We start from the raw sequence: 15,581 nt of genomic DNA, 5'->3' as shown, positions 1-15,581 counted from the left end.
CTGAGCACCCAGAGAGCTGCCCAGCCAAGCAAGATAAACTTTACACGTCACGATGAGACTTCTTCCCTGTCTCTGTCAGTCCCTGCATCCTTAAATGTCTCCAGTTGTCCCGAGTTCTCTATGACTGTCTCCTTGGTGCATTTAAACCCCTGTTCCTCCCTGTCCTCATCATCTGTTGTCTTCATCTCTGTTATCGGTCATCAAAATTTTACCATCTCTCTGCAAGTCTGCAAATTTCTTTATTAAATCATAAGATTCCTAAATTCATCAAGTCTCTCTGTGCCTGGGTCCTCGTCACAAAACATGACATCATTGTTTTGTACATTTTCACACAATTTAATCCCCACATTCGTGAAAGAAAACCAGAACACTTTTTTGAAAAGTCTGGAACAAAACCATCAAATCTGATAAAGTTTATTTAAATGCTGCAAAAGAAGAATGGATTGGAATAATAAAAAAAAAAATACATATCCTAACCTTAATTACTGCGGGGGACAATGAATGATGCCAATAGTGAGTAAAAAGTAAACAGTATAATACAGATACATTAAAAAAACACTCCCAAAACAGAATAAATTATTACAAAATATTAATAAAAAACTATAAAAATGGAGGCAACTTTGCCTGTGGTAGAATGTATACAATGTATGAAAAAAATCTTTACTGCAGATACAAATTTTACTAATTTGTAATTTGTGTTGTAAGATTTATGAGTTTCATGCTTTCATAGTGGTACTTGGGAGAGCTTGACCTTTTTATCAGGTGGTACACACTGTAAAAAGTTTGAGAAACACTGATAAGTGTATGTGTGCTTTTGGAAAACATTTAAAGCTGCTGTACAGAATTTTTGAAACAAGCTTAAAACATTTTAGAATATAAACAGAGCACTCTGCTTCTCTTTACAGCTCCTCACTCCACCAGGGCTGTTTGGCACTTTCTGATAGTGTGCAAATGTGATGTATGTACTGCGGCAGTCATACAGACAACTGGACAGTCCAAAAGTTGGCCTACCTATTACTGGCTGAGGTTTTAGTAGAGTTGTGGCTGAACCACATAAAAATATATCATTAATTTTAATCTCCCCAATCCATTATAATGTTATGTTGGAATGTTGTTAAAGAGGGTCAAAAATGTTTCAACCCAGTTTGTTTTGCAGATTCTGTATAGCAGCTTTAATATAGGGAGAACACAACTTCCAGACTGTGTGAGTAAAATCAGGTTTTTTCTCTTTGTCAGTTTAACAGTTTCTGTTGTGCCTGTCACTGTTCCCTGTCTGTTTTCTTACCTGGTTCTTCCTGACCTTGTACTTTCTCCTCACATTCTCCTCTTTCCTCTCTCCCTCTTTGGACTGACAATCATACACAAATAGATTCAATTAGATGAAAAATTACATTAATATGAAAAAAATACTATTAAGATCGCTAACAAAAAGTCCTCTCTCTGTGTACTTTCAACCAAAAGGCAAATAACCAAACCACATGAACATCCAGTAAAAGATATAAACATTGAAACACTGATCCAACATTTTTCTTGATTGATGGATCATTTGATTTTACACTTTTACCTGAATGTGGCTCCTTTTTTTTTTTTTTTTGAAAAAACTTCCTTATATCCATTATGAACCTGGCTGTCTCTCTGTACACAAACACACACACACACACACACCGGGAGTTATAAGGTTAATGGGCATTCAGTCAGCTAGTTAGTATCTATTTCAAACAGGACAGTGGTAACAACAGCAGGCTAGGACAATTTTAAGTTTTAGATTTTAAATAGGCTGTATAAATTTCAATGGGAGCAACAGGACGGCCAAATGTCGCTGATTTTACTACAGAGCAGGACGGATTGTAGGGTAGCAAACATCGACGGAAAAGTTTTCAACACTGCAGGTTACCTGGTGTAATGTTTTTCAGCTAAAAGGAAACATGGCCTGACGCCTACCTAACCATATAAAGAGTAACTGAAGGTTAAATGCAGCTAATATGTCCTGTTTTAAGCCAGGCACTAACACCTCCGCTCCGCTGCGTCTCAGCCACCATCGTTCTGGCAGCAACGGCGCTACAGCAATTATTGTCAAAAAAAAGTAAGAAATCTTTGGGGGTGCTTTGATTCATTTTGGGGGTGCTGAAGCACCCCCAAAAATGGGCTAAAATCGCCCCTGACTCAGGCTAACAATATGACTTCTGAAATTGACATTTCCCACTGTCACAGTGCTACTTAGCAACAATGTGTTGCTGAGGCAGACTTATAGCAGTGGAACAATAGCTGCAAATGTATTATCAAGAGTGCTCATATCCACTTAAATGTCCTCCAAAAGTATGTTTCCGTTGAAGGAATGTGATTTAAAGAAAAGTGACAGTTAGCTCAAGATCAGTGAATGTATATTTGCTTGTAAATTACTGGTAACATATGAATGCAATAACTAATAAATACATTTTTAAAAATCATTGTAAATAAATTTGCATGCAGTTGAATCAGTTAACCAGGCGCCTTAAGAGTTATTCAGTGAATCACCTGCAAGATGATTCTCTACATGACAAGTCAGCTTGCTTTGTCTTCAACTGAAACAGCAGTAGGACCACAGGTTAAGACATGAACTACGTGAATCCCCCCCAACTCTCTCACTCACACATACTTTAAATGTGACACAGAAAGTGAGCGGTTGCATTTTCAGCTCATCCCCACCAGATGTCTCTCTGCACAAAGCCACAGCGAGGACGCCAGGAGTAGCCTGTGTGATAAATACCCGCAGAAACAGGGCTTGGTTCTGTCAGACTTCATCCACATAAAAGCCCAGGCTGCCATTGGAGAACCCGTTGGCAAGACGAGCGAACAGGAGGAAGACGCAGGAGATATATAGGAAAGGCAGTGTCCATCACTTCAGCCGATGTAACCAGACAGCTTATGCTGGACTCAGTTATTATATAGCAGCAACTTCGTCATAAAAAAAGAGGCAGAGGAAGGCGAGAAAATGGGACATACTGCAATACCTATATTGATGGCTGTATTGTCATTATGCGTGCGGAAAAACGTCGAGGTAAGAGCAAAACAGTCTGAGTCTTTTATCTCTGCCAGCTGAATTTTTGTTTGTTTGTTTCGTTCACTGAATGGCGAAGCGGACAAAATGTATTTTTAATATTATTATTATTCGCTCTCTCATTCAGCTGCTGTTCTCTCCGGGATTGCTCATAATCATCTGGGGCAGGTTTAATTTGTAAATGCACCGTCCTGTGTCAACAAGAGTAATGACACGCGTCGCCCACGAAAATGCAGTGATAGTGAAAACGTTTGAGATGCAAATACTGATATATGATGTAAATGAAAGCCCACACTCAGGAGAGTCTCCGTGAACATGGTTTACAGTATATTTGGCTCGCTGCGTCAAGCCTGGGCCTGCACTGACATGATGAATGTTACAGGCCTTTTTTTCTTCTTCTTCTTTTTTTTTTTTTGCTTCTGTGGAAGGATGGAGATTAAATCCCATCTCATTTCACCCCATCTGGCGCTGTCAGAGAAGCAAATCAGCTCGCATCCGTCCTTTAGAGAAGTGGTGCAGCTCTTGAGCAGGATGGAGCCATCATGCATATTCAATTGGTGTTCTGTTGTACATTTGGTCTTCATGGAAGAACACTGAATTGATTAAAAACTCCCTGCTGAAGAGTCAGGAATCAGATTTGCTGTCAGATTTGCACTGAGGCGCCTTTGTGCGGATACCTCTGGTTTCATATGGTCATTGGGAGTGTGATGCTGAGAAATCCATCTTAATGACATATATGGGGTCATTCTATTGGCATATGTACCTGCCCATAGTTAGGGGGTAGACACTGAAAGTCTCTTGTACAGAGTGAAAGATCAATGGGCCACCAGGTACTCCAACCCCCTCTCCGGCTGATCGTGACTTACAGCCGACCCTCAGCTTAATGGACTTGACCTTTATTTCTCAATAACTCCTCAGCCACCCATCACGAGGCATGAATTCAAGTTGGAGGATGTGCTCTAGGTTATTGTTGGAGGTGTGTGAGTATGGGAGGGTTATGAGGAGGAAGAGGGGGGAGGAGAAAGGGGGATGGATGAGTCATGACATCCCAGCTCGAGCTGTGGTTTAGGTGAAACACTCCTCTTCTAATAAAGAGTGATTGCATTCACCTCTAACATCTGAGGTGATACATGGAGGACCCTGAATGCAGGTTGAGACAGATCTTGAGGTAGTTTGTGAAATGTTTATTCATTAATCATCATCCTCAGTGAATCAGTAGCAGTCATAAAGCCTCTCCTTTCATTCTGAAATGATTTCACTTCTGTAAGAGCCTTAGTGGGATTACTGCTATACCGAGGAACAGGCTTTAGCTTCATACAAGGAGACCTGCTCATGAAGGTTTACAGGGAAGATTACACATTGAGAGGGTTGACTGGCTGGATTACACTGTGGTATTAGTCCTAATAAAACTGTCAGCCTCCCTTAATTCACTTAACATGAATACAGTTCAAACATGAATAGTGCAAAATTGTTTTGATCTCTCTGTTATTGCATGCCATTTAAACAGAGCATGTTAACTTGAAAATGGAAATTTCCGACTCTACTGTGTATTCATAAGGCCTTTAACTGGAACTCAAACACATATTCAGCATTATCCTGTGTTCTTGCTGTGAGTGCACAGACAATTTTATGCCAGACAGTCACATGTATCGTATGTCCAATAAGAGCTTCCCTGCTCTCTCAGCTTTAATAGCACTCACCTGTAGAAGTACTGAAAACATTAGCAAATTGACATACAAAGCAGTTTTCCCCGTGACGCAAAAGGTCAGAGAAACAACCCCTTTGTTGCACCCTGTGAACTTGTGCAATGCTGTCTGACCTTAATGAAATGCAGAAGATTTTTTTGTTTGTTAGGAGCATTTCCCATTTTAATAAGACTGGGAAATATAGATAACTTACATCACTTTTGGTCAAATGTCATTAGAACTGTAGTGATTTCTGCTTGGCACCGATATTGAATTTGAGTGAGATTTTGCACAAATATGTAGATCTTTTATTAATTTCTCACATCATTTTCCAGTTATTTTATTATACTTTTTCTAACATTCCTTTTATTATCCATTATTTTAAATGGATGTTTTCTTAATGGACTATTTATTTGGCCTTCAAAATATATCAGGAAGAAAGACGCGGGTTGTGATTTCATGTTCAGACTGCTTATCCTGTCCAAACCAGCACTTCAACACCTGAAGGTATTCTACATGAATGCAAGTGTGAGAGAACCAAAAAACATACCTATATGAAAAGCTGGAACTGATACATATTCGGATTACACAATATTATTTCTTTGGATTTGACGATAACTAGGATAGGGGTGGGATACGCTCCAGCCCACCACAGCCCTTAATTGGATAGGTGGAAGAGGATGGATGGGTGATTTTTATTCCTGAGAATAGAAACATTTCATGGCTAAAATTTCCCATTGAGAATAATTCTTGGTTACTGCATTAATTTCCATAATCTAATCATGTCAATTAAAAAACAAGAAGATTTTGTTTGATGATTTGCAGCATTACCCATAATGCTTTAAGAGGACCAGAGATGTTAATGAAACAACTGCCCTGTAGAAATGGCTGCACAAAACCTGCACAGTGGACAAATTTCTATCAATTTGCAGTTTGTTGTTACACAAAGCGCTCATACAGTGATTGTGCTCTTCTGTAGCCATATTTCATTTCTAAAGACCACTGTAGGATCTACAGGTATGCTCAGTTTTAGATAAATAACTGCAGTGCAAACCTCTGCCTGAGCTCTCCAGCACAGAGAGTCTCGAGGACAGACCCAGAAACAAATGTGCTGTTTGGAAAGATTGTGTAGGAAAGCTTTAAGCATAAAGAGGGAAAACAAGGAGAGAGTAGGGAAATATCATGATGCAGCTGCGTGCAGGCAGGAAAAGGACCCAAAAGCAGACCTCACAGAGGCGAAAATTCAAAGTCAAAAAACAGCTTTATTGCTGGAAGGGAAAACGTTACAAAGAACTACACTTGAAATCATAACTAAACATACAGAGAGGCACACAGGGAAATGCAGCCATGAATGAGGGAGATCGCCACAACAAGCACAGGAAGAGACAGACGCTAAATACAAAAGGGATAACAAGGGAAGTGAGGACACATGAGAAACACAGCTGGCACGAATAACCATAACAAGACAGGGCAAGCAAGACTGAACAGAATGAACATGAAAACACTGGACCTTCACAATAAAACAGGAAACATGATGCAGGAGTGGAGGAGAGGCTGAAGAGAGGGAGCGAAGGAACACGAGAGAGAGCAGAAGTGATGGGCTGGGGAAACATGGATAAACATGGAATAAACCACAAGAAGGGGAAAGAAGACACAAGAACACACATAAACACAAACACAGATGCAGTAAGGGAGACACAGAGGGCAAAGACACGAGGGGAGATTCAATAAACAAAACTAACAAAACTAAACAGAACAACCCAGGCACTTACAGGATACTGCTTAGAAATAACAAGGAAGACTTAACATTACACAAAATGACAAAAAACAGAGAGACTGAAACCGCTCGGTCACCGACCCAGGACTGTGACAGGAAATTATGTGGAGAAGATAAAAGGCAGGAAGATTAAAAAAATATGAATGTCAAATTAATTCAGTCAAAGTAATTCAAAAAGTTGCTGTGTAACCTGCCCACTCCACGCTGCCGCCACCACCACATCAGGAATAGCAGTTTCAGGCCATACAGATGCAACGACCTCCCACTCCCATCTGCCTTTCAGTGTAGTAACACAAGAGGATTTGTTTAAAACAACACACACAAAAAAAAAACAGAAAAAGAAAGATAAGGACAACCAGATCTCTCTCTCTCTTTCTCTCTCTCTCATCCACACACACACACACAGCCCTACACTCACTTAATTAATTTTAGAGCCAAGAGATAATCGTATTTCACTAATGGATTCCTGTGTTCTTGCTTTTCTCTGCTATATCCGTGTGCCAGTGGGCATTAAAACGTACCATTTTGTTGTATCACATGTTTTTTCCCTGTTCTCCGTATCTCGCTTCCTTTCCAAGTTTTTGAGGTGCACCACACACACTTGCGCACGCACACACACAGACACGCACACACACACATACACACACAGTTCCAGGATTAGATCTTGCAGAGTCATTGCGAAACAAAAGCTGTACTGTACCGGGGGAAAGGGACCGCTGTAAAAGTGCCTCACTAGTAGAGTCCTTACCAGAGTTGAAAAACGAATGCATGACATTAATGCACCCTTTGGGCAATTGTTGCAACCCATCTCATCGGAACGGTGCCGTATGTTTAGTACTGTTGGGAGGTTTTATTCTCGTTCTTGCTGCCAGTTGTTTTGAGTGCCTGGGTAGAAATTAAAAAAGTGTACATTTGTGTATGCCCGGGGCGTAGAGTTCATCCAGATTTCGTGCAGAAAATAAATTCACATTAATTGCACATTTGCAAAGCACCCTCCCCGATAGGTTTGGGGAACCTCTGCCAAATCCCACTCAAGATGATTCATCTTGTTTTCTGGCCTCTCTGAAAACGTTCAAATTATAGGTCTTGGTTAGAAAATGGAGTCATTCCCAAATTAAAGTTTATTAATAATTTGCTCAGTAGGCTTGTCATTTAGTGCCATCCCTTATAGCCTGTCATGATGTGCCGCATTTGATGAGTTAATTTCTCTGGATTCCCAGACTGTGCAGCCCCTTTTTTAGGCTATGTGTAATCAAAGGATAAGATTTAAAAAGAATGTAGATTAAAGCTGCTCACAGTTTCCTGAAGATTACTTTACTTTTCATCATCCACCTACTGACTGCCACATAAAACACACACACACATATACATGTATATATATAGAGAGAGGGGGGGGGGGAGCATGTGAGAGAGAGATTCATGGGGCAATTTCAAGCTTGAAGCACTTCACTTATGACTTTCTGCACCTGTGTCTGTACCAGCTGAAGCCCACATGGGACTGTGCATTTTTGATGTGTGCAGTGGAAGATTTGTGTTTGCACATCATAAGTTTGTCCAGTGTCACCTACAGGGATTGAGAGACTAGATGATGACATCCAGCTCTGCCTCCTCTCTGGAGTCTTGCAGGGCAGAGATATCGCTGCCGCCCGAGGTTTTCACATCCTTCATAACTGCCTCAGTAAGCCTAATGGGGTTGTATTTCTATGGAAAAGTTTAACGCCGGGGCAAAGCGTGCCTTGCCGCAGCCAGTGGGAGGCTTCGGCGGAGCCCCCCTGAAAAACATCTGCAGTGTAGAGATAACACTTGTCCTCCATGTTCGGGAGGAAAGACAGAGAGAGAGAGAGAGAGGGCACAGTGGAAGAGACTGAGGGCTGGTGAAGTGAGAGAGAGAGAGTGAGAGAGAGAGAGGGGATTGCCCTGGCATGGCGGATGATTTGAGAAACAGAGGAAGAGACAGAGTGGAAGTGATGTGGAGCATGTAGAGTGTTGTGTGGGTTGCAGGGTGGAGTGCATGCTGTGCTGTGGAGGAAACAATCCTTGTTCCTGCTCAGCCTCAGCAGCTGGTAGAAAAAAAACTATGTCAGGAGTGAAGCTATACGTTGTATGAAAACATGACTGCAAAGTCTAATTTAATAACGAGGCTGGATGCGCGGTGTGAGAGTTGTTGGGTCCACTATGACCAATCGAAACAGTAATAATAGTTTAAAAAAAAAGAGGAACAGAAACAGTTCTGGAGGACATTCGATGCACTTTTGTTGCTCTGTCATCTCTCTTAGAAGGACAAAAAGCTAATTTCAGACACTTTCCTCCAAGTTGATCAAAGATGGGTAGAAATCACTAACAAATAGGTCACACAGTTGTACTGACGGGAGGCTGAGAGACACAAACGTGGACGTACACACTAAAGATGGCACACTGCACAAGCTGCATCAATTATTGAAGGCCATGAAAAGGTCTGGGCTCTCGCTTGTCGACAGGGCTTTGGCAGTTGTCACGCCGCCTCTTAGCAGTCAGAAGGCAGACACCACCCCCTCTCTCTTCATGCTACCTGGTTTTTGTGTACCCTGCTACTTCCCCTCCATCCAGCTCCACTCCCCATCCACCTCTACATAATACAAAGGAAAATCCCCACGCCTGTCTCCTCCTTGGCTCTGCCCCCCTCGTCCTTCCTTTCTCTCTCTGTCCCTGCCTCCTCTGTTCTCCGCCGCCACATCCCAAGGGCACTCCTTACCCCTCCCCTACTCAGACACTGCCTCTCCATCTGCCTCGGCAGCTCTCAGTAGCCAGTGACATCTTTTCACTTTTCATGTGTGTATTTTGATTTTTCCTGAATAATTCATGCTGCTCCTCACCCCTAGCTTTATTTTCCCCTGCCCCTCCATGATTTCCGAGAATTTTTTCCAAGATCTGACGCCGCATTCCTTTTCCCACTGAACGCCTCATCTGTCGACACTGAGAACTAAATTAAAAACTACTGAAGCAATGTGACTTCCATTCCCGGTGGACACATATAACTTATAATGTCAGAATCCATCCCCTTTAAAAGTGAGGTCAAATTTCAACCGTTGTCAATAGATGGCGAATAGCCAATCAAAAATGATTACTTGTGTCCCATGTGGCGTGATGTCAGCAGCTCTCCACTGAATAGAGATGCACAGTATAGTAATTGGTCTGCCCAGCAGAAGTCTCTTTTATCTGATATCTCCAAACAAAAGGTGTAAGGGTAGAAAGTACATGGAGAGATTTGCTGCTTTCACTGCCGTCTGTGGTACATTAACAGACCAACTGCAAATGGTAGTTGCAATACTCAAAATCGCTTCAATTTAAATCAGTTTAATTTATAACAACAAAACACAACAGCTGCCCCAACATGCTTTATATTATAAGGTAAAGACCCTAAAAAAATCCCAACAATCAGATAACCCCCTATGAGCAAGAACTTTGTGAGAGTGGGAAGGAAAAACTCCCTTTTAAGAGGAAGAAACCTCCAGCACAGGTGGAGCCATCTGCCACCACCGGCTGGGGGTGAGGGGATCTACACAATGATTTGTTTTTCATGCTTTGAAATTGATACCATCAAAGTCTGATTCTTCTAACGTCTTCAGTGTCAAATGTTTTGGAGCTTTAGAATTGCAGCAAGACACAAAGGGTTATTTGTCGTCTTCATGAATTTGACATGACATCTTTTACCCCCTTTACTTCACTTTTTACATCAGATTTTAATACATTTTGCACAGGCTAAATGATCAAAGAGAGTGGCATGCAGAGCTGAAAGATTAAAACAGCTCAGCTATGTTTTAATAATGTTTCCATGACACTAAAAGAGGAATAAATTACAACACAAACAGCCTGTCAGCCAAACTGTTATTTTAAACATTGATATATGCCCAATATTTCACACTGGGTTCATCTCTGATATAATATAAACAAGTCTGGAGGCTAAGAGAGTATTTTGAGTCTCTCTTTTCATCATGAGTGTCTATTGTACTTACACTTAGTAGTAAGATACCTGGAACATTTCAAGGGCTAGTTTGTGCGAAAATGTTACACTAATGATGAAAAGAAAGACTCAAAATAGATACTTAGCCCCCAAAATGAGGATCAGCAGGCCTTTGTTTACCTTAAATTCATGTTGTGATTCATAGGATGTAAATGTGAGGATACAATTTCAGGAAACACGAAGCACCTACAATCTGTGTGAGCATGATCCCCAAGTAGCATCCATAAGTGGAGATGAGATGCATTAAATATTAGCGCGAATACCAGTAATCAGTTTGCGTGCTTGATTTAAATAGTTACCCCCCCCCTATTTTTTATGCGTAAGCAAGAAAGTCCCAGAAATACATATTGTGTGCAGTGAGTCACAAAAATATCCTCTTGTCTCTGTGCTCTCTTTGTAAATACTTCTTTTTTCTTTTTCACCAAGTAAATCTAGCTCATAATGTTCCCACTGCATTTTCCTGTGCCTGTTTTACACCGTGTACACAGATGGGTTGTGCTGGTTTTTCAGACAGCTAAAGAGGATAAAGAAAATCAGGCACTTCTTTGGCTGCAGTTAATTGTAAGATTCAGCCACATTATGTCATTCTTTTCTGAGCTCAGGGTCATTCAGTTGCCATGGCCAAGCTGTGCCAGTTAACAGCCAATACTTTTACAAGTTTAGGCTGTCAAATTGGATACTTCACACGCGTCTGAGTCTGGCTTGGGGACAAAAAAAAACCATAATGTGAGGGATCTATTTGTACAGATTGTCTCAATGATTAAATCATTTTCTCTTCAATTGGGGAGGTTGTGGAGACTTTATATCCAGAGGAAATGAGATAACACTAATATTTAATCTACTGCAGACTACACAGCCAGCACACATTATCTTACCAGAGTGGGCCACTTTAAAAACACCAGAGTCAAAGCAAGACAGGACATGCCAGCCTGACAAGATCTCACTTATCATTAATATGTTGTCATTTGATTTGAATGAAACTGTGCTTTATAGTTCAGGATTGCATAGCAGCAATCCTGAACTAATTAAACCAGCCTACAGGTGACGGTATGACAATCGGATGAGTCAGATTCATAACTCATCATTTCCTTTGAAATACTCTGGGTGAGTACAACTGAAGGAAGTCATGTAAAGACAGACAGCTGCTGATCTTGATTAAAGTAAAATGGAAAGCTCATCAGGCGTGACCCAGAAGAAGAGAAAATTACATATTCAGCTACTGATTCACCAAAAGTGAAGGATCATAAAAAAGGTGAAAACAGCGAAATAATACTAGTCCACACAGTTAACAGTTAACATGTTTTATTGTTTATTCTATTATTGTGTTGTCTGTATTTATAATAATCGATAGTCATTAACGAGTAATTATTATATACTCTTTTTACATGTTTCATTTGGGTAGCAAAAAAAGTAAAATACAAGGGAGACCTTCAGTTTATTGCTGCAGTATGTAGTGGAATCAATCAACAGGCAGTGACGAGAGAAAGCTAACTAACGATTAAGCCAACAATCATCGACCTGAGGAAGACAGAAAGTTGAAGCTAACATATGCTGACTCTTTTATGTGAGAAGGAACGTGAGATAGAGGCAGATTCTTAATGAAGAGAAGAGAGAGCGAGAGCGTGCTAGAGATGCTTGAAATTCAGTAGGGAACCAGTTGCTACGGTAACAGGGAAGGTAACTGGCTCCTGTAGGTGGTGTTACCATGACAACCACCCTTAGTGGCCAAGTGATGCTGAGAGAGAGAATGTGGAGAAGAAGACTAAAAAAAAAGTGTTTACGTGTTTGATGAGACAGATGAAGGGGACGTCAAGTGAGCGGAAGCTGATGTAAAATGTGGGAGAGCGACACCTTCCACGCTGCTGCAGGCTTTCATCAACTTCCCTTGGTTTGCTTTCTTTGTGTAAGCGGCCTGACGAGTCAGCACGAGCTGACCCAGCCTTTGCTGCTTGTCCTGCTGTTCATTAACAGAGCACCTGAACACTTTGAACAGCAGGCCAACCGTGCTGTATGAGAGACCTGGGAAGAGGAGGCTATTCCCTCAATATGCTTTTGCAGCTGCGGGGGTCCCGCTAGCCGTGCTGGGCTCTTTTATCGGCACTCGTGAGCATTCTGACCTCTTACTGGGAGTTAAAAGACCAGTTTGTCCTCACTGTGGTGATACCACATGTCTCTGAATGAAAGCACAGAATCAACATGGTGTGAAGTAGGCTGTTTTATACATACTGTTACAATTATTGTGGCATACAGTATATTATCTTTTGTGTTGGGGTGTCCACTGCTAAAAAAATATACACTTCTGCTTTCCGATGATATTGATATATACATGCAGCACATACTACTCTTCCACACTTTGGGCTCGCGTAACCTATAGCACATAACCTCAAAGCCTCATTTGCATGAGGTGCATCTGCTAGACAGGCTCTCAGGGGAGCTGGCACAGTGATGAGAATTGTGCATGTGCATAAATAAAGAGACAGAAGCAAAAAAGATGTATGAATGTTTTAACCTCTCATTTTCTAACCCTGCACCTCTTTCCCCTTCTCCTTTATGCCGCCTATTTCTCAGTGCAGGATATTATTATTGCTTTACCATTATACAGCTACACTCAGCACACTACATATAGGCGAACTGCTTCAATTCACAATTTCCTAATGATTTCTAAAAACATTCATCTTGAAACACGAATTGTGTTTTCTGCCACTGTTTAATGCTTTTCATGCAGTTTTATTCATTTTTTTGCCATGCAAGCATCAGAAAATCTGTTTACCCAAATTTTTTGCAATAAGTAAAAAACAGTTATGTGCAGCACTCACAACAAGGACAGGTGACATGCAGATCCAATGGAGAATGCAGAGGAAGAAAGAATCCAGATCTGCTGCAAAGACAACAGAGTGAAAGACACAGAGGAATAAGCAAAAAGTGCAAGTAAAAGATAAGAAGCAGGCAAGAGGAAGACTCAGATCTTACTGATCCCAGCTGCCTGCTGCTTTGGATGGCACTATGGAAAGACAGCCTGTCCTTAAGTGGATCAATTATTGCAGTCTTTTAACCTAAACATGCCCTCATTTAGGCTTCAAGATTGCCCTAATCTACTTAAAAGATGCTCAAGGGCACGATGATGTTGCTTTAAGACTTCCAGCCTTGTCTCGCCTGCACAAATACACTCTTATCTGATACCTCACTCGGCTGTAAAACTCAGCTATCGTCTACATGTATGTCATGTGTCTTAAACTGAAAACCGTCCTACCCCATAATATCCATGCTCAATTGACAATTTGGTTTCAGGGTGGATTGCCAGTTTTAGAAAGACAGTTTAAAGCGTGCCCATCGCTGTGTTTTGATCCCAGCTTATCAGTCTTGCTTATGTGCTATTAGAACTAAAATGCAGTATTTAACTACAATGGAAAAAGATGTAACAATAGCTTGTTGTAATAGAAAACAGTTGTCTTAATAAGTCTGGTGTACAATACATTTTAGCAGTGCCAATAAACAATATTCTTTAAGGCACGAAAGTGTTTACTAATAGGAATTTGAATCACTGAGTCCCAGACATTACTCAAGCCTTTTGAATGTGTTTACAGCATAAATACAGATTTGGAAAGCTGCGTTGCATTGTGTCAATCTCAATCTGCCTAAGGAAAATCCACTATTCAATGTCAATTGTGTTGACATTAGGATGATTCAGACAGACCTGCAGCGCTCAAATCTCTACTAAGCTGCTGATTCCTTCAATCCCCCGAGGTACTTCTTCAGCTTGAAATTGCATCTGCAGGCGCACAGTGTTTGGCTTTAAAATCCTGGCATTCCCCTGTTGTTTTTGCTTGACTGTGAAGGAGGTTCAGCTGTGTTACATAACATCAGAAATTCATCACCGCTAAGACAAAACCATTTCAGCTTGGCTGTGCTAGAGGAACAGAATCTTGCAGGCACATAATGTTTCCGGACTCTCTCTTGTTTTTGGCTGGATTTGTGAAACGTTATTACGCAGTTGTTTCCCTCCCACATATCTGCAGGAGGTGGTTGCATAGAAAGGCTTGTGAAAATGACCAGCGATGCTTTGTGTTTTTTGTGTTTTTTTGTCTTTTCTGAAGAAGAAAAAAACATGCACAGTGTGGCGTCATTATGGTGCGTGACTCAGATAAGGCATTTGTTGAAACGTGGGTGGAACTGAGAGGCACATTTGTATAGCTGCTCTATGCAACGCAAGTATCGCAATCACTCGTCTCAGTCTGAATATAGCTAAATACTGCCTTTCCATTGAAGTGGGGACACCACCCCAAATTTATTTTACTTCTGCGGGAGTTTCGTTTTGTGTTATATAGTCGACATTTCTTTTCACCAAGTTTTACAGAAGCCGATAAGAAGGCTATGTAGGAAAACAAGCAAAACGCTTGCTGAAAATATAGCTGCGAGATTATGCATAAATGCGTAATGGAAGGACAATAAAGGTGCCGCTTTAAGGAGGTTAAGGATATTGTAGGACATTTAGATGGGATATTCATCTTGAAAAAGTAAAGTGAGTCCTTGTTTTTCTGGCTGGGTCTCGTGCTGCTATTGTATATGTGGGAGGTCTGTATCCAGTTAAATACGTGGGCATAAAGGATGACAATGTGGCTTTTTACAGAAGACAAAATTCAAAATCTTTCCTATGGCCCAGTTGCAGAAGTCTGCAGAATGTGGGGTTTTCCCGGGGCTTTTCAGAGGGCTTAGGTGATGTCTGGGTCAGGGGTTGGTGGTTGGAATTGTATGAAGGAAATTTTAACTTACCAACACTTTTTTTTATGTTGTTTCTGACTTCGATTTGTGCCATGTTTTTGAGCTAAAGCTTGCAATATTTATTGTACTTACAAACAATATTCAATTTATTTCACTGACTAACATGCTTGAGATTTAATATTAAAAAGATGTTGAAATCCACGCCAGTTGAACAATTAAAGCAATATTAATCTGAGAAGTAAAATTGCATGGATGCTAAGAATTTCTAGCTGGCATTGGTGTAGCCTGTTATGTAACATAAACTCTTGGTATATGAAAAAAGGATGCTCTTATGCATTTGCATGGCTTATGTATATAGGCTTA

General features: G+C 40.9%; 1 protein-coding gene across 3 annotated transcripts in view; it reads left to right on the top strand.

The window, feature by feature from the left end:
- The first annotated feature begins 2,742 nt into the window (after nucleotides 1-2,742).
- aplp1 (amyloid beta (A4) precursor-like protein 1) overlaps nucleotides 2,743-15,581 on the top strand; it is a 34,346-nt gene continuing 21,507 nt past the window's right edge. For 2 of the 3 annotated variants that reach the window (XM_084942865.1, XM_084942863.1), the window contains exon 1: nucleotides 2,743-3,037. In XM_084942865.1, coding sequence (XP_084798991.1) covers nucleotides 2,972-3,037 — 66 coding nt within the window. In that variant the 5' untranslated portion in view covers nucleotides 2,743-2,971. The remainder of the gene's footprint in view (nucleotides 3,038-15,581) is intronic. The other variant, XM_084942864.1, reaches the window with a different exon arrangement.

Source organism: Perissodus microlepis, chromosome 11 (assembly GCF_051167445.1).
Source record: "Perissodus microlepis isolate ML-2025 ecotype Zambia chromosome 11, ASM5116744v1, whole genome shotgun sequence".
NCBI lineage: Eukaryota > Metazoa > Chordata > Actinopteri > Cichliformes > Cichlidae > Perissodus > Perissodus microlepis.
This window is presented reverse-complemented; position numbering and strand designations above follow the sequence as displayed.